Source organism: Cloeon dipterum, chromosome 4 (assembly GCF_949628265.1).
Source record: "Cloeon dipterum chromosome 4, ieCloDipt1.1, whole genome shotgun sequence".
Classification (NCBI taxonomy): domain Eukaryota; kingdom Metazoa; phylum Arthropoda; class Insecta; order Ephemeroptera; family Baetidae; genus Cloeon; species Cloeon dipterum.
This window is the reverse complement of record NC_088789.1, coordinates 26,100,480-26,121,514: the sequence shown is the minus strand read 5'-3', so window position 1 is coordinate 26,121,514 and position 21,035 is coordinate 26,100,480. Positions and strand designations below refer to the sequence as shown.

The window sequence follows — 21,035 nt, the reverse complement described above, 5'->3', positions numbered from 1 at the left end:
ATTGAAAGTAATTGGAAGCGAAGAAATAAAATTCAATGCGGGTTTTTGGTAGTCGGCGCTTTTGTAATATTTATTAGCGGTTGTAGCTAGCGTATAAATCTCACTCGATGTCATCCACTCCTTAAATGTTAAAAATCAGGTCCGAAGAGAGTAGCAAGGTCGGGCAGAGGCAGGGTGCCGGGCTAAATCAGCTCGTTAGCCGTAGAATCTGCAAAAACAACAAACCGGTCAGCGAGAGAAAAAAAACACAGAAGAATGACTTCAATCGAGCCTTACCCTCCGCTAAAACTGCCTGCGTTGGCGTAGCTGGCGCTGCCTCCAAAGCCGCCGCCGAACGAGCCACTGCCCGCGTTGGCGTAGCTGCCGCTGCCTCCGAAACCACCTCCGTACGGCCTTCCGTAGCCGCCACCGTAGCCTCCATACGGCCTGCCGTAGCCGCCTCCGTAGCCTCCGTAAGGGCGGTAGCCACCTCCGTAGCCGCCGTATCCGCCGTACCTGTGGGGGCTGCGCACCGACCTCACCAGGGCATCATCGTTTGGTACCTCTGGCACCCCTGCACTGCCGTCATCTGCAAAATAAATGCAATTAAAAACTTTGGAAAAATATTTCTATCATGTTCATTTTCAAGGTGAACGGCTGAAGCAGATTATCGACAAAATATAATCTCATATTAATATGTAGAAAGCCGTTTTGTGATAAATCAAAACAGACAAACAAAGAGACAATAAAATAATCATACATTTCACTGCTGGTTTTTTTTTAATTTGCATGAACAAGTATGCTGACATGAAAAATACGTTGAGTTTGTATTTTGCGAAATGTATGACTGTGTCCACTTTTTATCTCCTATACGTATAATAGTAATGGATAAGTCTAATGGGCATAAATCTTTAAGTTAAAACCAGTTTAAATCCGTGTACAGTTAAATGGCAAAAAGCTGGACTTAATTTAAGGAAAAAAACTTATTAATTTTACTCTCTGCACTGCGCTTAGAATCAATTTTCCACGCAGAGTAGAGCCTGCCAGTTGTTTCTCGAGATCAAATATTAATTTTGCTTCTTGTGTTCCATAAAAATATCACAAATTCAGAATTTAAAGCCACTCTATAGCTTCGATAATTCGGTTTCTGGCTTGTTAAATCCTAAAGGGATCATCAAAGTGACTAAAATATTTTTAAAATCTGGTTTAGGCGAAAAAAAATAAATATTTTGAATTCATTTTTACTTGTTCTTAAAAATTGTACATATTTTTAAACTCTCTGAGATAATTAAGATATTTTATAACGTGCTGTTTAAGGTTTAATTGAACACAGAGCAAAAGTTGTTTCTCTAACAGCACAGCTGTGGCAAAAGAAAATATAAATGCGTGAATCGGTTAAATCATTTAATTTGAAACTTTAATTAATTTAGATACATGTATATAATGATTTTTGTAGAGTAGAACTAAACAGGTCAATATTTTGCATTTTTGACTGTGTCAAAAATTTTAATTGAGTTTATTGTTTGTGAAATTTAGCAATAGTTAATCTCCACAATGTGCGATAATGAAATCAGGACCGAGGAACAGTTTAATTTCGGATCTTGTCAAAATTCTCAAATAATTAAACGATTTGTCTATGGTTTTTCGCTTGATTTCTATTTCTCTCATCGCGATATTTTGAGGAAAATATTGCTTTAATTGTGAAATAAATCGTGATTTTACAGTAAGGAGACAGTTCTTGATTTGCATGCAAAATTTTGAGCCAATTTTATAAAAAAGATTAACCGCAAGCTGGGAAATTTTTAGCTTTTTTCGCAATTTTTAAAGAGCATTCGAGCAAAGATAAAAAAGAATTATCCACAAATTTTCTGTAAAGATTTGCTTTAAACACATCTATCAGAAAATCAGAAAAGAAATCCAGATACTTTTGCTGCGATTCAACGCCATCCCCCCCAATGCGGGTCATTTATTTTTAGCTGAAAATTTTTGCGCAAGTTCTATTTATAAGCAATTTGTGTAATAAACAAACGAAGTCAGGCAGATGAAAGTAGTTACTTGCTGCTGTAAAAATATCTAAGCAAGCTGATTTGTCAATTGTGTTTTGTGAAATAATGAGACTCTATAATGACCACTCACGGTGGCGAGTGCTGACAAAAACTCCGGTGGCCAAATACTTTTTATTGTGACGGCATAAAGCTGCTGAACTTTTGGATGGCACGGATGGAGAAATGGCCATACATATTTTCGATTTCGTTGCCCCACACCGTCTGTAGGTGGAAAACCTGTTTTCGTCAGTTATAAACTCTTAATTCGTGTGGCGGAGGCACGTGAATTTCGTCAGCAGACGAGACGCTCTCGTTTTTTATGGTTTAACTTTTCAGAATAGTAATTTCTCTCAGCCGTGGTGGAAATTCTTAATGAGGAGTACAGCACACCTTTGCCCGACGTTTGATAAATATCATGAATTAATTGAGTTGGACATGTGTAGCTCTAAACGCTATCATAATGTCACAGTTCATTTGATCTCTCATTTGAATTTCCCAACTGCCTGTATACATATACAAAAGCATCAAAACAATTTGTAACTCAAATTACACTAATTTATTATTTCTTTGATATAAGACGTTTAAAAATTGCTATTTTGAAGATATTAATGATCTTGCAACAGACAGGTGATAATTTTATCAAAAAATAACATCTAAATAGAAAGGAGGAACAATGGTCTGAAGTCTGAAGAAAAATAATACGCTAGAGTTCTCTTGCAAATCCAGTTTTCCCTTGCTTGATTTACATGACTTATTGTTCGGTCTTTATAAAAAGCTCGCAAGCTGTGTTGTATTATTTTATTTCTCGTGTCCAAGGAACGCAATGTTAACATACAACTTACAATAATTAAAGATTAAGCAATTTAGTAATTTGCGCTGCTGAGAAAAAAAAGAACACGAAGTCATAAAAAAGCACGCTATTAATTCTTGTCCCATAAATCAGAGTTTTCTTTTTGCCAGGGGCGTAATTAAAAAATAAAAGTTTGATTCTATCTGCGTACGTTTTGAATGTGAAAATAAATCAATCACGAACCTGCGACGTCGAGTGGCAGAGCGAGCGCTGAGCAGAGCAGCCCGAAGAGGAGCAGACCGACCGCGAAGAACTTCTTCATCTTTGTTTCACTCTCTGTTGCGAACTGCAGCTTCTGCACGCAGGCAGATGTGCATTTATATGCGAATACTTCCGCCAGAGAAAAAAAGGTTCATCATCCTGCGAATGGTTGATCGAAAGGAAGGGATAAGAAGAGAGATAGAAGTGCAACAAAGAGCCTCAATTTACTGCCTCGGCGGCGTGCTGCTTCGTCATTTGGAAAAGCCTTGGCGGGCGTTGCGAATGTCTAGATCAAAAGCAATTTGGAGCCGCGGGGTTTACCTGCGCCTCTCGTCCGTCGACTTGCGCGGAAATCCCGGCTCCTCCATATTCTCGCGGCATTGTTGATTATTTTTTACTCTCACGACTAACTAAGAGTGCAGAGTAATTTGTCGGACGGTAATTATAGCTGAAAGCATGAGTCATCCTTTTTTTGCTAGCAAACAGATCTAATTGAGGTTTTTCCTTTTCAGGCGCTGGAAAGTCTTTAAAAATAGATATATGCCAAATGCAGTCCCCATAAATCGTACTTAAATTATCAGAAAAAAATGTAAACGCAAAATAAATGACTTAAAGAAACAGCAATCATTGTGTCAAATAATTTATCACTTTTCTTGAAGAGCAGTTCTTTTTTTAATTTAATTTAACTGAACTCTGATATTTTCAATCCAGGAACTTTTTTGCTAAGTAGTTTTTCATATAAGAAAACTAATTTATATGCGACTTTTGTTCACGAAACAACGATTGTCTTAAAAGCCGCACCGATGCCGGCAGAAAAAAGAATTTTTTGGAGATACGAACAAGCAAGACGAGTTCTCATTAGCCGTCTGGGAATTTTGATCGGATTTTCGTGTTCAAGTAAGGCGTGCTACTTCATATGGAACGGCCTTGGATGCTACCGCTGTGGGAATTCTAGATCAAAAATGATTTACGTGACGCATCTAGCGCTAAATTACTGAAAGTGAAGAAATTAAATTAAACTTGGCTGCTCTTTGGACATTTTATACATTGTTGAATTTAAAAAGAGGTAAATTAGTTATGTAACAATTCAAATAAGACAACGTGTTGCAATACATATTTAATTTGTATTTCATATCGTGCAATAAGATTTTGTACAAATATCATGCTTATTAACTACAATCTATGACTATCCCGGCCCTAACATTTAAAGGATTCGCAAAAATCCGCATTTTTTCGGAAATTGCAAAATTCACAAAACCTGAATTATTTACTCGTACGCCAATAGAATGGCAAGCAACGATCCGATCACAGAATTCATAGAGCCAGTTAGCCAAAACAGATTCCATGATAAGACTTGGGCTATTGTAATGCCAATGCCTTAGAATACTGTATCCGCACTATCCGCTCTGAGATAAATGAGCGCTGTCAGAGAGTGGTTTCGTTTGATTTCATTAACCAACAATCTCTTAATCTTTAGCACCCGATCAATCATAGTAGACTAAACAATAACCCACGACTATTTTTCAATCTTTTGTATGTTTAGTAGCAAACTCTCACTTAGCACTTTTTCTCTTTCACCACAGACGCATCTCTGTTTTAATATATTAATTTTATTTTCGGTTAACCTCTCCAGTGGTATGCGATTGTAAAACCGTGTAAATTAATCTCTCGCGTGAGTTATTATGGGTTTACTGGAGGAGACACAGTTAAGATAAAAAAGCATTACATTTGTCCCCGGTCGTAAACAATGTTTTGGATATGCTGCAATTTGGTTTTTCAAAAAAAGGTTTTTGAGGTGACTCTCTCTCTGTTTGCGGCGTCGATTACTATGGTCCTTCCAAACTGGTGAATTGAATGATAAATTGTGTGAAATAGCAAATTTATGCAAATAATGTTGTTTTGTTTTGTGCTGAAAATAATTGAGCCAGCAATTTTTTGCTTCTTTTATTTGCCTTAAAAATGTAGAAATTGAAAATTTTATTGAATTGGTGTCAAAATAATCTGAATGTAAAGTTACGGTCGCATCTTCAATACAGCTAGAATAGCTAGATAGAGAATTTGTGTTGAATATTTTCGGTCTAATTTGGTTGTCTGGCTTGATTAGTGTCTATCAAAGATAGAAAAGAGCGATATTCACGAATTTTTGATTAACTAATAATAGGAAATGATTTCAATGATAAAATAAAGCCGTTTTAAGTTCATATTCTGTAACGATTTTTGCTGACTTTTCCTATATGTGGAGAGCTAATAGAGTATAAGGAGTTGCATTGGCTGTTTGCAAACGAAAAATTTAGCACCTTTAGAGCGTTATGCCCAGTATGCATGAAAGGCTTAAAGAACTAAATTCAAAGAGTAATTTAGAGCACAACGTCTAGTAAAAATCCGCCTAAAATATTCCATGACATCCATGTAGCTGATTTGAAAATAGTTTCGATATAAAGAGTCAAGTTTCGATAAATATGTTATGGGCGCGTGCTAACAAGAGCCACCGCGCCGTGCGATAAGAAATAGATGAAAGAATAACACGCGCTCACACACACACACACACACACACAACATGTGTGCGGGCACTATTTATTTTACTGCTTCTCTCGCGGCGATCAACCTCCTTAATAGGTCACGGTGGATCAATTTCAATGACATTTTGCTCTCAATTCTTTATGGGAAAAACGATCATGGGAAACAATTATATTGATGAAAATGAAAATAATTATTTTAAGTTTTTTTCAGCGATTTTTTTTTTATTTAGCTTTTCAAATAAATGTGTAAATCTAAGTCGAAGGTAACTGAAAACAAATACATTAAAGATTAGTACCAAATTACATTTTTTAGCCTTTCTAGACTTCAAAAACATGTTTGTAGTAGGCTGTCAATAATGGCATATTAATCACTTTCTGTATTAAATAACAATAACATCACAGAAGGGGAATGGTGGCCCATTAAAGCTACAGCCGTGGTTCAATATTAGAACTTCCTAAACGTTCAACACATAAACCAAACTTTGTCGAATTTCGCATTTCCATCCGATAACACAGACAAAAGGAGTGAAGCCGAAATCGAAGAGTCAGCAGTTGAGGAAATGTCTCCCAAGAGAGTATGGAACGCAACCTACTCAACTTGTTGTAGAAAAAACACACCCGTTGACTTCAACCGATGGAGTGAACCCGAACTCGAAGAATCAGATGGCGAGGAGGTATCCCACGAGGGTGTCTGGGTGCAAAACTACCCAATTCTGTGGAAATACACACGTTATGATCCCGATGAATGGAGTGAAACCGAAACCGAAGAACCAAAGGTCCAGGAGGTATCCGACGAGGATGAGTGGGTCTCAAACTACCCAACTCTCTGGAAATACACACGATTGGACCCCGATGAATGGAGAGAAGCCGAAAGCGAAGAACCAAAGGCCGAGGAGGTATCCGACGAGGATGTGTGGGTCTCAAACTACCCAATTCTGTGGAAATACACACGTTTTGACCCCGATGAATGGAGTGAAGCCGAAAGCGAAGAACCAAAGGCCGAGGAGGTATCCCATGAGGTTGAGTTGGTCCCAAACAACCCAACTCTGTGGACAGACACACTTTTTGACTCCGATGAATGGAGTGAAACCGAAAGCGAAGAACCAGAGGCCGAGGAGGTATCCCACAAGGTTGAGTTTTTCCCAAACTACCCAACTATGTGGAAATACACACTTTATGACTCTGGTGAAGGGAGTGAAACCGAAAGCGAAGAACCAGAGGCTGAGGAGGTATCCGACGAGGATGAGGGGGTCGCCAACTCTCCAACTATGTGGAAATATACACTTTATGACTCCGGTGAAGGGAGTGAATCCGAAAGTGAAGAACCAAAGGCCGAGGAGGTATCCCACGAGGTTGAGTTGGTTCCTAACTACCCAACTCTGTGGACAGACACACTTTTTGACTCCGATATAGGGAGTGAAACCGAAAGCGAAGAATCAGAGGCCGAGGAGGTATCCCACAAGGTTGAGTTTTTCCCAAACTACCCAACTATGTGGAAATACACACTTTATGACTCTGGTGAAGGGAGTGAAACCGAAAGCGAAGAACCAGAGGCTGAGGAGGTATCCGACGAGGATGAGGGGGTCGCCAACTACCCAACTATGTGGAAATACACACTTTATGACTCTGGTGAAGGGAGTGAAACCGAAAGCGAAGAACCAAAGGCCGAGGAGGCATCTCACGAGGTTGAGTTGGTCCATAACTACCCAACTCTGTGGACAGACACACTTTTTGATTCCGATGAATGGAGTGAAACCGACAGCGAAGGACCAAAAGCCGCTGAAGTATCCCATGAGGTTGAGTTTTTCCCAAACAACCCAATTCTGTGGAAATACACACTTTATGACTCCGATGAAGGGAGTGAAACCGAAAGCGAAGAACCAAAGGCCGAGGAGGCATCTCACGAGGTTGAGTTGGTCCATAACTACCCAACTCTGTGGACAGACACACTTTTTGATTCCGATGAATGGAGTGAAACCGACAGCGAAGGACCAAAAGCCGCTGAAGTATCCCATGAGGTTGAGTTTTTCCCAAACAACCCAATTCTGTGGAAATACACACTTTATGACTCCGATGAAGGGAGTGAAACCGAAAGCGAAGAACCAAAGGCTGAGGATGTATCTGATGAGGATGAGGGGGTCGCGAACTACCCAACTATGTGGAAATATACACTTTATGACTCCGGTGAAGGGAGTGAAACCGAAAGTGAAGAACCAAAGGCCGAGGAGGTATCCCACGAGGTTGAGTCGGTCCATAACTACCCAACTCTGTTGACAGACACACTTTTTGACTCCGATGAATGGAGTGAAACCGACAGCGTAGGACCAAAGGCCGCTGAGGTATCCCATGAGGTTGAGTTGGTCCCAAACTACCCAACTCTGTGGACAGACACACTTTATGACTCCGATGATGAAGGGAGTGAAACCGAAAGCGAAGGACCAAAGGCCGCTGAGGTATCCCACGAGGATGAGGGGGTCACCAACTACCCAACTCTGTGGAAATATACACTTTATGACTCCGATGAAGGGAGTGAAACCGAAAGCGAAGAACCAAAGGCCGAGGAGGTATTCCACGAGGTTGAGTTGGTTCCTAACTACCCAACTCTGTGGACAGACACACTTTATGACTCCGATGAAGGAAGTGAAACCGACAGCGAAGAATCAGAGGCTGAGGAGGTATTCCACGAGGTTGAGTTTTTCCCAAACAACCCAACTCTTTGGACAGACACAGACACACTTTATGACTCCGACGAAGGGAGCGAAACCGAAAGCGAAGAATCAAAGTCCGAGGAGGAATCCCACGAGGTTGAGTTTGTCCCAAACAACCCTATTCTGGGGAAATACACACTTTATTCCTCCGATGGAGGGAGTGAAACCGAAAGCGAAGAGTCAGCAGGAGAGGAGTAATTCCTCGATGGAGTCTGTGACGCTATGGTGTAATTGCCAAGAATAAACAACAGTCTGATGAGTCTGAAGAAGAAGTGCCCACGCCAGAACCGTTCGAATATGTTAGTGAAAATAAGGACTAATTAAAAAATAATCGTATCAATTTTATCCTTAGCTAGAGAGATTTTGTTAGTGTTGATTTTCCATCTCCTAAGTTCAACAAATAAAATATTTAAAAACGCAAAACACACGGGTTTGATTTCAACTTCTTGAATAAATTTTCTATGATCGCCTTTTCAATAAGCTGTTAGCAGCGTCTACATTTTTGACTTCAATTCCCTATAAACATAATATATATATTTTTCTGACTCTGTTGCATGTGAAAACAGCAATTATGTGTTTACTTTCATTATATTAATCTGATAATTCTGTTTGCCGTTCTTTTTATTAACATTAAAAAGTGAAGGACAAAAGGCCACGGAGGTATCCCACGAGGATGAGGCACATTAAATTAATTTTGCATTTGTTGCGTTTTCAATACTCAATGCGGAGAGAAAGAGTGAATTGCCATTGAATGATTTTGTTATTTAATTTATAAAGTATGTATATGACGCAGTTACCTATTTGTCGTAATCAATAATGAGTATAATTATAACAATGGTTTGGTATTATTTTGATATTTTGTTGTTCAAAACGTAAGTTATTCACGTAGATATCCTAGGGGAAGATTTTAGCACTTTCTCCATGAGGATAAGATGGGGAAGTCGATAGTTTGCGATTTGTCCTAAAGTAGAAATTGAAGGGTTTTACCGACTTCATCGCAAACGAAGGACAGCCACCGTTCTGGAATCTGATTTTTAGATTTTTCACCCTTAAAGAATTAAAATTTTAGGTTTTCCGGCTTCACGACGCGAAATGAATGTTCACGGACAAAAATTCCTCTGTTTTTACAATACCATCGATCACGACTCCTCATCGGCAGGTCTCGGACGGGTCTTTAACCTGCGGCCCCGCTCTTGAGATTTTTAGTTGAAACGCTTGACAATCATCATATAAGTTTTTATTTATAATGCTGCTGAAAAAGCGCAAACCATGTAAAGCAAGTTTAAGTGCTTTGATGCTTTGGCTCACCGAATAAATCCGGGAAATAAATCCTTGCTTGCGAGTCAAGCGTAAAGCCCTTGGTCCATACGCCAAAAATTGCTCGTTTCGCATTAAAATACCAGTAAGTCATGCACTTTTTTTACATGATGATTAAACTCAACGCGTGAAAGTATGGGCCAGATCGATTCTTAAGTATAATTACTTATCCTGCGTGCAATGCAAACTATCATTATGCATTGAGCAACGCAATTTAATTAATTTATGAATAAAAATCAATAAAGGAAATCAAGAAATGCAACATTTACAAGCGATTTAGTTGCTGAAACGTTTTGGAAAATCAAAATATAGTCGAGTTGAACACGACCTATACTAAAACACAGTTACACAACACGTTAAATTGTTATCATTTGAGTTTCAACGGAAATTATCGACGCAGGTGATCTTGAAGAGTTTGTGACGGTGTAATAATGGAAACAACGTTGCTCCCTCAAAAATCACTGAGCTTCTCTGATATCCAATGATTTTTTTATGCCAGCAGATGCTGGTTAAAAAGAGAAGTTAATTTTTCTCTAAAAGAAAAGAACAGCCTGTAAAACTACTATTTATTTACTTTTTCAAAGGTTGGTTTAAATGTGATCAAATGACACACAATCTTGACAATCTCGTATTTATTTACGCCACGCAAAGGCGTGACCGCTCCATTTATTGCGAGCCGTGGACTTCTGATTAATTATCTAATGATCTGAATCAAAGCGTAGGATTGGGAAAACGCCCTATGAAAATATTGCCATGTTAAAAATTTCCCACTCTCGCCTTTAATTCCAACTGATAAAAATTTAAAAATCACAAATTGGATGCACAAATTAAATTAAATCTTTTTCACCATGTGCAATCCATTTTTGTTCGGTACATTAAATTGAAAAATATCACTTTACATTTTTTTTCTGTTACATGTATTACATGTATACTTCGAATTCAATGACGCAAAACTTTGCGAAATCTGATGATTAGTGAGTGCTTTTTAGTTAACTTGTAATGTGTTAAATGCTAATGAGTACTGCATGTCAAAACCATATCGTTTGCTTCATTTCAGTCCGACTTTCTCCTTGTTTTAGATCGGCAATTTGCCAGAAAATTGTATGTCATTTAATTTTACCTATTTGGTCAAAATTGAAAAAAATTCAATCAAGGAATGAATTTTTCGCGTGAACAAATTAAATATTAATTTTGTATCTTGATCCATTTTAACCATAAGCCATTCAAGCTTTGCTGGAATTTTAAATTTTATCTTACGCCTCAACACACAGAAATGAAGAACGAAACGAGTTTTGGTTTGTATCAACTTACACTTTCGGTGCATATGAATTCACGACCTTGGATATGAATTCGTGGAGCGTTGAACTGGACACAGCCAGATAACGAACTGCTGTGCTTCCTATTTAGATGAACGAACGAAAGCTGTTCCTTTTGACAGCGGCAGTTTGTGTGAATCTCGAAAGAGCTGCGTCGTTAGACCCGCCGCACGTTAAATTTTATGTTACAAGAAATTCTAGAGTCCAAGACAAACAAATAAATCTCCTTCTCTCAGCAGGCAGCAATACCTGTGGTCTTCAAGATGAGTGAAAAAAAGCCAGGGAAAATTTAATTTTGTAATTAGAATTTACACTATTTGCCTTTTAAATTAACGTTTCATCTTTTATAATTTTTCGTTAATTCGCAATTGAAATTTTAAAACATAAAAATTAGTCTTTGTGTTGGTCACGCCGTTTAATTGAATTGTTTAGCAACAATAAAGCGCGTGCTTGTATGTACAATCGCATTCGTAGCATTTTATTGGCAAATAAATTGCAATTCAACTGCGGTCTCGTGCAGAAGCTGTAAGGACTCAGTTATTTTGTTAATAGCGGTAAGTGGCATGTGTGACGCACGCATTAGCCTATAAAAACACGACGAGACATAAAAAGGGCCATTTGCGGTTAAAGTAATAGGCTGCTTCAACGTTATCTCGGGCAAAAGGACCTGTGAACCCAGACCAGACTAAATCACTGACGTCATTCCCGAGGACCGGTTCGAAAAATGTGTGTGTCAGGTCTAACCGCCTCCTCCACATTTGGCACACGCGGTACACACGGAGATAAAACGACACTTCTCGGCTCCTTGATGGAATGAGCAGATTGTAAAAGCTTTTTAAAAACATCCCAAAATTGCCTATCGAGAAAGCTAACTCAATAAATCCCGAGGAGCAATCTATGACATTATGTATGTCCCTAAAGCGATAGCTTGCCTGGATATTGCCGAATAAACACACTCTGATCACTTTTCTTACTGGCTCCAAACGAGCTGGTCAAATGGAATTTAATGGCTCTTGCTGAAGTTTATTAATTAGGCGTGACTATTTATTTCTATTCAAGCGGCTGAGGTCTAAGGCGAGGAGTTTAAAGGTGCGTAAAACCATCAAATAAATTAATTGATCCCTCTAGTCGTCGGGACGTATTTTTGCTTACTTGTTTTTCTTCGCTGAATATTTTTCAAGACTTGTCTAGCTTGTCTGTCATCGGAAAATATTTATTATATTTTATTTTGGTTTTATCAATGCGGGCCTTCAGACAGGCATATATATCTCTAGCTTGAATCAAACAGAACGTAGTCTGATAATCATCACGGTACGCCCGTCAGTCTAGGCAGTATTCATTGTCACTCGTTTTTTTTAAATTGGTCCTGGCAATAAATTTAAAACTAGACTTAACACGCGAGATATTCGAGAGCTATTTTATCGGGTTTGTGTTGAATAGGAAACACAAACACAATTGATCTGCCTCAGCGCGTTAAATTTTACACAAAATGTTATGAACTTGTAACAACTAGTTGTAGGTTCAGGGCAAAGAAAATAGCAGCTACACTTAAATTAAAAAATATTAATTTTTTCATTATTTCAACTTCCTCGACGGAGGACAACTTGAGTTATAGGACGTTCTGCGCAATTGATAAGTACAGCTGTATAAATCTTGTGAAATTACTATTATCATTAGTAAGTAAATTCACCTTTTCCCCCTAAGGGCCACGACCCGTATTGCCTCGCGCAATACCCAATCCCCAAATAGGGCCAGATAATCTAACCTTCGAATCTGCCCCCAATAGGTGCCCAGTGAAATAATGAAAAAATTAATATTTTTTAATTTAAGTGTAGCTGCTATTTTCTTTGCCCTGAACCTACAACTAGTTGTTACAAACTATTCCAATTTGAGGACCGGGAAGGGCGCGCACTGTGCTAGCACCCGGGTGCCAATAACACCGCGAACGGATAACATTGGGCGCACCACGCCGCACAGGGACCCAGCCCAGCACTGAAGGGACACGTGCCTCCGCACCGAACACTTTTTGAAACGCTAGACATTCGTCGCGTGAAGCCAAACCAGCAAGTAGCGAGTTTGCCTAGAGCTATATTGTCAGCAGGGAGGCTTTCCAGGCGGTCACCCGTCTATCTACCGACTAAGCGCATGTTGCTTAATTTCGGTGATCAAACGATAACCGGTGTATCCAACATGCTACACCCTAGACAATATCTTTCCTTTTGAAATGGCCCCTGGTAAAATTATATTAACAATCTAAAGCGATTTCCATTATATTATCCAGCTTTTCAATTTATTAATTGTTGATGTCCATCATTTTAAAGTGGAATGATACTGGGCAACAATTGAAAATTATTTGAATTGTTGGATGCCATAAACAATTGATCGATAAACAATTTGTTCAACAATTTGCAATAATAAAAAAAGACCTTCCTACAGTAAAAATTCAAATTTTGCCAATTTTCTCCAAAATTTACAGTGCTTGAACATATTTACTTGGCATATTTCGATTCCTCTCGTCGAGATCTGTCCAACGGTGTTTGCCACTTATTGGGGAAACTCTTGGTTTTGAAATAAAATCGGGTTTCAAGTAAGGAGACAGCCATTACCATTTGAAAAGCACGGTAACTTTCCAGCCAATTTTCTCAAACAATTACAGTGCTTCTTAGGTCAATTTAGGCTTTAACTGAATCCTAAGAGACGAGTTTATGCATTGGCAACAAGCATTTCCCAGGCTTTTGCAGTATCATTCCTCTTTAATTGAGGAAATGGACACTTGACATGCCTAATTTTATTCGTAAAATCCCTCATCGCTGGCTATGGATACAGACTGTATCAAGTTCCTTTCTTCTTAAAGTTTTTTTTTTAATTTAACATTGTGTAAAATTAATTAACAATTTTTAAAAGGTATTATCAAGGCGTTGGTCCTATCAAAAACAGATTAACAAGATCAGTTAACACTTATTCAATCTGCCAAAATATTTTGAAAGTAGTAATTTATAGGGCAATAAATTAATACCCAACAAGTTTGCAGAAGGAAAAGTCAAGCTATTATGATGATGTCTTATATTATCTAAGATTTATGTTTTAATTCGAGAGTCATTCCATTTATTCTTTCACGCAGCGGCGTCAAAAAAATTAATGGGTGAGCTGGGAGCCAAATTTTTGCAATCAGCATAACAAATGCCGCGGTCCACATTTCTTCAGGCAGGATAAAGAATAAATTATGCAAATATACCTTTTTTGGTCTCTAAAAGCCAGTAAAATATATTACAGAATATTAATAAAAACACGTTTTTTATATGCTTCACTGCGTGAGCTGTTTAAAAAATCTTTCGATTCGGTCTCTACTAACGCGGCTCCCCGACGGGTCAAATTCTTTTTTTTTACTAAACCATATTGAGCAACCTGCCGTTTTTTTTAATTCTCTCTAGATGTCTGGTTGCTAAACGTTCTACTATGAGCTAATAGCCCGCATAGTACAGAAAATGATGAAGACTGAAGATAGATGTGACAGGTGTTTGCAGAACGATTAAAGACTTGATTTTTCTGAAATTATAAGAGCTAAATCTCATTCTTTCTACTCTCATGATCAAAAAGTTTAACTTTTGAAATTTTTATTACCCAAAGAAGTAAATATTTTAGCTCTTGATTAAAAATCATGATTGATTTCAACCTCAAACCGCAAGACCTGTCAAAAAGTAATTAAAATTTACCTTGATAAAGCTCAAAATATCGAGAAAATTTAATTTCGATTGTATTTTTATTACTTGTGAAGAGCAACGTTTCATCACCATGAGTACGTGGTGAACAAATCGGATTACAATAATTTATTGCTGACTGGTTTAAATTGTTATGGTGATTGACTGATTGCCAACAGCAGCTTGGGCTCTCTCTAAAGAATTGATAGAAAAAGAATAGATAAGCTTTTCTACAATTCATTATCGCTAATTTCGTTTTATTGGCTGTCAAATGGCAATCAAAAAGATGCAGGAACAATTAAGCAAGTCATTATTTTAAACGAGCATTGGGAAACACGTTAATATTTAAGAAAGTCAAACACGTTCGCATATAGTGCTGCCCAGAGGGTTACACTAACACGTGGACGTCAGATTAAATAGCAACCGCATTGATTGAAGGGGGAGCATGTCTGAATTATTTTATTATTCCTATATTAATTCAATTGACGTCATAAGAAATTGGATAAGGCAAGCTGGAACGTTAAGTGTTGATGAAAAGGTTAATTGATTTTGTAATTGCGCAAAGCGGAGATTTTTGCAACGACGGTCTTTCATGAACAGTTTCTTTGCTGCTACCGCGGCTAGATAGACATTAAAGATGTAAAAGACACGTTTAATCGTAAGTCATTTTTAAGCTTTTTGCCACTTCGTTGAGAAAAAGAATAAGATTAAATTGATACTTGAGATAAAAAGCAAAGTAAATTAATTCTGCATACGTGCTAGAGCGGAACCTTTTAAAATAACCGCGTCGAAGCATATAGTGAAGCAAATCACTTGTGTATCCTTTGCAATGCATGGAAAATACTGGATTGATTAAAATTAGACAAGGGTCTTGATTTTAGGCATGGGAAAATTGACAGAAAATTAGATCATTTTTATATTTTTTTAAATTAAACTCCAATAACGTTATCATTGATTGTTTTCCAAGCAGTTTTTCCACCAACGATTGCATTGGAAATTGATTGAGTTGGTTTTAAACGATGGTTTCAACTGATTTTAGTGAGAAAAAACATTGATGGGGAATGTGTGAAAGTGTATAAAAGGCAAGATATGTTGGTTTCATTTTCATTTTTTTATTCATAAATATGTGTTGCTTCTACATACATAGGTGTACAAACTACTTGAACAAATATTTTTGGGTTTTAAATATGCTCAACTACAAAATCTACAAAATTATATATTCATTGGCAATGTGCTCGTCTAATAAATAAAAATTGCTTGAATGTTTCGTTTGCGTCGCATGTACTGGCAGTGCTGATTGATTGCGGGGCGCAAATCAATGAGTTGGGGCTTGCAATTTCGCGGCCAATGTGCATTTCCGGGTCGGCATCGTGTGGGGGCAGCGGGCGGGCAGGAAGCAGCCTTACTGGGCGCTCTTGGGGTAACTGCAAAACGAGATAATTAGTTTTCATTGAGGCGGCAGGCAGAAAAAAAATCTTCTCACCGGTGTCTGAAGGTGCCACCGGAGAAGGAGCCTCCGTAGGCGACGGCGTTGCTCAGGGCAGAGGCTCCGGCGCCGCGGCTGACGGCGGTGGCGATGGCGGTGGCGCCTCCGTTGTTCTTCTTTCCGGGCTTGGGCAGGGGCTCCTCCTCGGACACCTCCTCATCTTCCTCCTCCTCAACGGGGGCGGCGGTGGTGGTGGGCCTCTTGGCGGGACGCTTGGCCTTCTGGGCGCGGGTGGGCTTCCTGCAATTCCTGAGATTAGCATGCAACGCGTCCGGTCAACTACTGGTCAACACTACTGGCTTTGAAAAACATGCACGCGTCGCTGTTTAAAATTTAAATCGACGCTTTGTGTGTGATGCACATGCGCAGTCGTTTGATACGAAAAACCGCGCATGCGCAGTAGTAGCGAACTGGCTCACTTGGGCGCGACAGGGGCGGGGAGGGGCTCGTCCTCGGCGTCGTTCACGGGCTCCTCCTCGGCCTCGACGGCCTCGGGCTGCTCGTCCTGGGGCTCCTCGTCCTCAGGGGCGGCGTAGGTGGGCGCGTCCTGGGTGCGGGCGCCGGCGTAGCCGTGGGCGAAGGTCTGCGGGTAGCCGTTCCTGCGTCTGTAGCCGACCATGCCGCGCATCACCACTTGCTGGCGCCTGTTGGCCGCGCGGGGCACCCTCAGGTACACGGTGGAGTCTGCAAAACACGATCAGAGGGTGAGGGGGTGGCGCGCTTGGCTCGGCCCGAAATCCGGTTGGCCGCGCATTGAGATTCCGAGGCCAGCCTTGCGTAGGCGTGACTGCGGAGAGCACGTGCAGAGGCTGGAACGCGGCCAACGAGCGGACGGATTGCATAATTTCGCGGCCGACGCGCCGTCCCTACAGATTTGACGGCGGACTGCACACGTTTGATTGACTGCATGCTGATAATTTCTATTGATTTATTTATGCCGCAACCGGGAAAGCAACAGAGTGCAGCTGATGCGGCGTTGAGAGTGGTCAGGGTCGCGGACGAGACCGGCCGCAGACGCCGTCGCACTCTTTTGCCGCGGCAAAAGTTATGATTTTATTTAATGGCTCGCGTAAAAGTTTACGACGGCCACAAAAGCAAATGATTCAATTAAGCCACTGGAGATTTTGATTTACTGCTCAGATAAAAACGATTAAACTTAATAAAATAAAATCGTTAAACATAAATAACAAATTTTTGAGTATTTATGAACAGATAAAATTAAAAATAAAATTTCTTGTTTGGAACCGGACTAGAACAATTTAGGGACTTGAAACTTTTAGTATAGGCAACCGGATAGGCATGCGTGAGTCGCAGGCTGCGTCGGGCGTTTGCAAGGCGCCCAGAATAGACAAATTTCGGGTCAAAATTGAATTTGATTCGGATTGGGACGGGCAGTGGATCTCACCATCTTCAGCAGGGGCCGCATGGGCCAGGGCGGCGAGGAAGGCGCAGGCAGCGAAGGCAAACAGAATCGTCTTGGACACCATGATGCTGGTTGCTTTGGGGTTGTGGTGGTGGTGGTGGTTGTTGTTGTTGTAGGAGGAGGTTGAAGCGAATGATGCCTCAGGGAGTGCGGCCAGTGCTTTTATACTCGGTGGAGCAGAGGCCGGCCTCGGCGGCCCCACCTCGGCCGCCTCATTTGGCATGCGAGCCGCATCCCGGCGACACTGAATTGACCGACCGCGTGCACCTCCCCGAGCTCGCCATGGCGACAGTAATGCATTATTAAAGTGCATTTCAGTCTGAGTTACGAGCGGCCATTAGGCGCAAATCGCCGGCGTGACCAAACGGCACCCTATTTCTTTTCTCGTTCGCTCATTCAAACTTTGCATCGGCCCGCCATTGATCCACACAGAGGTCAGCTCAAGTTCGGCGCTTTTGTTCTCCATGTTTCCACGGCACGCTCGAAGGCAGTCACTCGACACACGTGTGCAAAGCGAATTTGGCTCAGACTTACAGGCACCATTGCTTTCAGACACGAATCCTACCTTCTAGTTTGGTTTCTATTGAATTGAATTTCAAACTAGAAAAAAATTTGTTTTGTTGAAACTGAAATCTGAAATCACATCCTCAATCTTCTTCAATTTTCTTAGAATTAATTTTGGCCCGATCGGAGTTAATCATAGCAGGTAGAGTGTAGAATTTTGGATATTTTCGTATACAAATCTTGATTTCATTATTTTATCTACGCCAAGATTTTCCTTAAAGAAACGTGATTTGGCGTTTTATAAATTATTTAGATCGTTGATAGTTTGATGGGACTAAACGGCTACAAAATCGATAGTTTTGTTGCTGTTTTAATCGAAGATCGAGTCATTATTTTATTTTAGAGGTAGTGAAAATGGAGAATTTAAGCCTTTTATAAATGCGATTGCTGTAACAAGTACTAGAAACTTGGAAGGTACGCCGAGGTAATTGACTGAAATGGAAACTTTAATTCCCATTGCATCTAGATTTTTCTGTATTGACCTAGGCTGATTTCAAAACTTACTTTTTTGCATTTTTTGTTGCAATTCGGATGGAGAGACATTAACTTTTTAATATAATTTTTTGTTGAGACTTGAAACATTCATTGCATTCGACACTTCTTGCCACTAAATGGTGATTGGATATTATTCAAAATTTAAAATCTGTATTTACTTTGCAGGAACTGGAATAACTGCCGTTGATATTCAAAAGTTGCATGAGCCTTGCATATTTTGCTGCATCCTAATCCTGATTGTGTTGCTTAAAATTTTAAAATATTTATATTTCTATTGATTTGTGCAATTGCTAACAATTTGGATGAAAAAATTCAAAACATCTCAATATCATCTTCTTATTTAGCAAGCTTTAATATTTATCGTGTTGCGGTCCCCGCCACTTCAGTTCTAATTTATTTCAAACTGATTTTCAGTCATCATACTATTTTTATTTTATAGCTAACTAGAATAAACTGGATTCATGCCAGTTTAAATATTTATAGGCTGTCAAAAAGAAATATACAAAATTAGGCCTCGTTTTAAATTGCTATTTTTCAACTATGATTTTGAAGTAGAATAAATCATTTAAAACAAACAAAAATGCTTCAGATTTATTTGACGATTCGGTCTGGTTTTAAATATACATATTAAGATGGAGTTTGGCTGCTTCAACCCGACTTAAATGTTTTTTTAAGTTCTTAGTCAGATTTGATTATTTTCAATCTCCTCCGTGGCAATTCCTTTTATTTTTTTAGAGTTAAAAATTAGTTTCCTCCCCTCAAACTTTTAAAATCAGCTCTGAAATTATAAACAAGTATCTGTTAATTTGGTTTTAAATCAAAACTACAAAAAACTACTTGCTCTATCGTATTTTCGATTTTATTTGATCACGTGACACAGATGCAAACGCTTGACCCGATTGCCCTTGCGCCGTGCCGAAAGCGAGGTAAAATGCAAAAATAAAACCGATATGCAGTGTGCAGTGCGGGGGCGATTGGGTTTGCTCAGCACTCAGTCAGAAGCCTGATCGAATCTGGCAAGGAGTGTCTCTTCTTGCGAGGTGACCCGATGGCAAAGGTTTTGGCACTCGGGTCGCTGCGTTTCCGAGAAGCCAGTCTGTGGCAGGCTGAGGGCCGGCTTCGCTGCTTTGATTGGCATTCAGCTGCGCGAAACCAAATCAATCGTGAGGCCTGCCGATCGCAGCGATCCATCTGCAGATGCAGCGCCAGTAGTGCGATTGGGATGCAGCCGCGGCTGCATCCATTAACAGCCAATTATTCAGCGCGCATCCCGGTGTCGTGGGAAGCGCGTCCAAATCGATCCGAATCGGCCCCGCCCTGCATTTACGACTACATTACAAATACAAAATCGGCAGCAGACGATTACTAATTGCACAAGCGCGTCGTGAGCTGCCTCCGAGATGTGCTGGATCCTGGTGCTCTCCCTCGCCCCCTGCGCGCATGATTATTCCGCGCGTTCAAATCACTGCGACGCGCGAAAATTCTCTTTTCGCCCATTTGCATTTTGCACGTGCTCCTGGTCCGAAGGCTGAGGGCGAATTTGCGTGCGTCACGTGAGCCCAGCACATTTGCTCATCTCCAGATCATCTCGCAGATAAGCAAAACGAAGCATATGGAATAAATAATTTGTGCAGATCGTCCGTCACCCTCCAAATGAGGCGCAGAAGTACATGAGGAAAAAAATGATTTAAAACTTGACGAGTGAACAAAAGTTTAAAATAAATCAAGGTGTTATTGTGTTATTATTTTGATCATTTTATTTGCAGACGTATTTTAGTCGATTTAATTTGTATTGGAGTGTCAGTAAAATAATTAAGATGATATGACCTTAATAAAAATTATTATTTATTTTTCAAAATTAATTAGTTTGAATATTAAATATGAAAAACTATAAATATCATGGATGACTGCATGATTTAACTTTTCTGTAATGCACCAGAGTTACCGAGGGCAAATAATTTCATTCATTTTAATTAGTCCATTTTTGCTTACGCAATTTTTAGACAGAAAAAATATTTGTTTATTGTTTTAAATCACATGATCTACCATAAATCACAAACAAAGTTATTTCATAAAAACAATCAGTTATATTTTTACCGCCAAAAACCACAGCAATTATTTTTGTTTCAATTTTCAATATTTATTTTTATTTTTAATCTTGTCGTGAGTCATTGAGTATTTTATTGGCCTAAAAAACTAGCCCACCCGAATATACTTTACAACAAAATAAAACGGTTCAGATTTTTACATCATCTTAAATTACAATGATGTGTTAATTGATGCCAAAGTCCAATTTAATCCTCAAGGAAATTTTCTCCTTGAATTCTTATGATTTTGATATGATTCATAGGTAATTTTCAGATGTTCTAAATGTTTTTTAGCTTCATTAATCAATTATTCAATAACTTTGAGTGTTTAAAAGGGTCATATATCA

At 39.4% G+C, this 21,035-nt stretch overlaps 3 protein-coding genes across 3 annotated transcripts; 1 reads left to right on the top strand and 2 right to left on the bottom strand.

Annotated features, from left to right (window-relative positions):
• Positions 1-42: 42 nt before the first annotated feature.
• On the bottom strand, positions 43-3,212 carry LOC135943652 (uncharacterized). Its single transcript, XM_065490301.1, has 3 exons — positions 3,058-3,212; positions 277-568; positions 43-208 (listed from the first exon to the last, which is right to left on the bottom strand). Exons 1-3 carry the CDS (start codon positions 3,134-3,136, stop codon positions 196-198), a joined length of 384 nt encoding a protein of 127 aa, XP_065346373.1. The 5' UTR covers positions 3,137-3,212; the 3' UTR covers positions 43-195.
• Positions 3,213-6,154: 2,942 nt separating this feature from the next.
• LOC135942485 (uncharacterized) lies at positions 6,155-8,500 on the top strand. The gene has a single exon (XM_065488613.1). The coding sequence runs from the start codon at positions 6,155-6,157 to the stop codon at positions 8,498-8,500; it is 2,346 nt and encodes a 781-aa protein (XP_065344685.1).
• Positions 8,501-15,725: 7,225 nt separating this feature from the next.
• LOC135943499 (uncharacterized) lies at positions 15,726-17,690 on the bottom strand. Its single transcript, XM_065490058.1, has 4 exons — positions 17,525-17,690; positions 16,539-16,803; positions 16,117-16,368; positions 15,726-16,057 (listed from the first exon to the last, which is right to left on the bottom strand). Exons 1-4 carry the CDS (start codon positions 17,604-17,606, stop codon positions 16,036-16,038), a joined length of 621 nt encoding a protein of 206 aa, XP_065346130.1. The 5' UTR covers positions 17,607-17,690; the 3' UTR covers positions 15,726-16,035.
• Between the last annotated feature and the right edge of the window lie 3,345 nt (positions 17,691-21,035).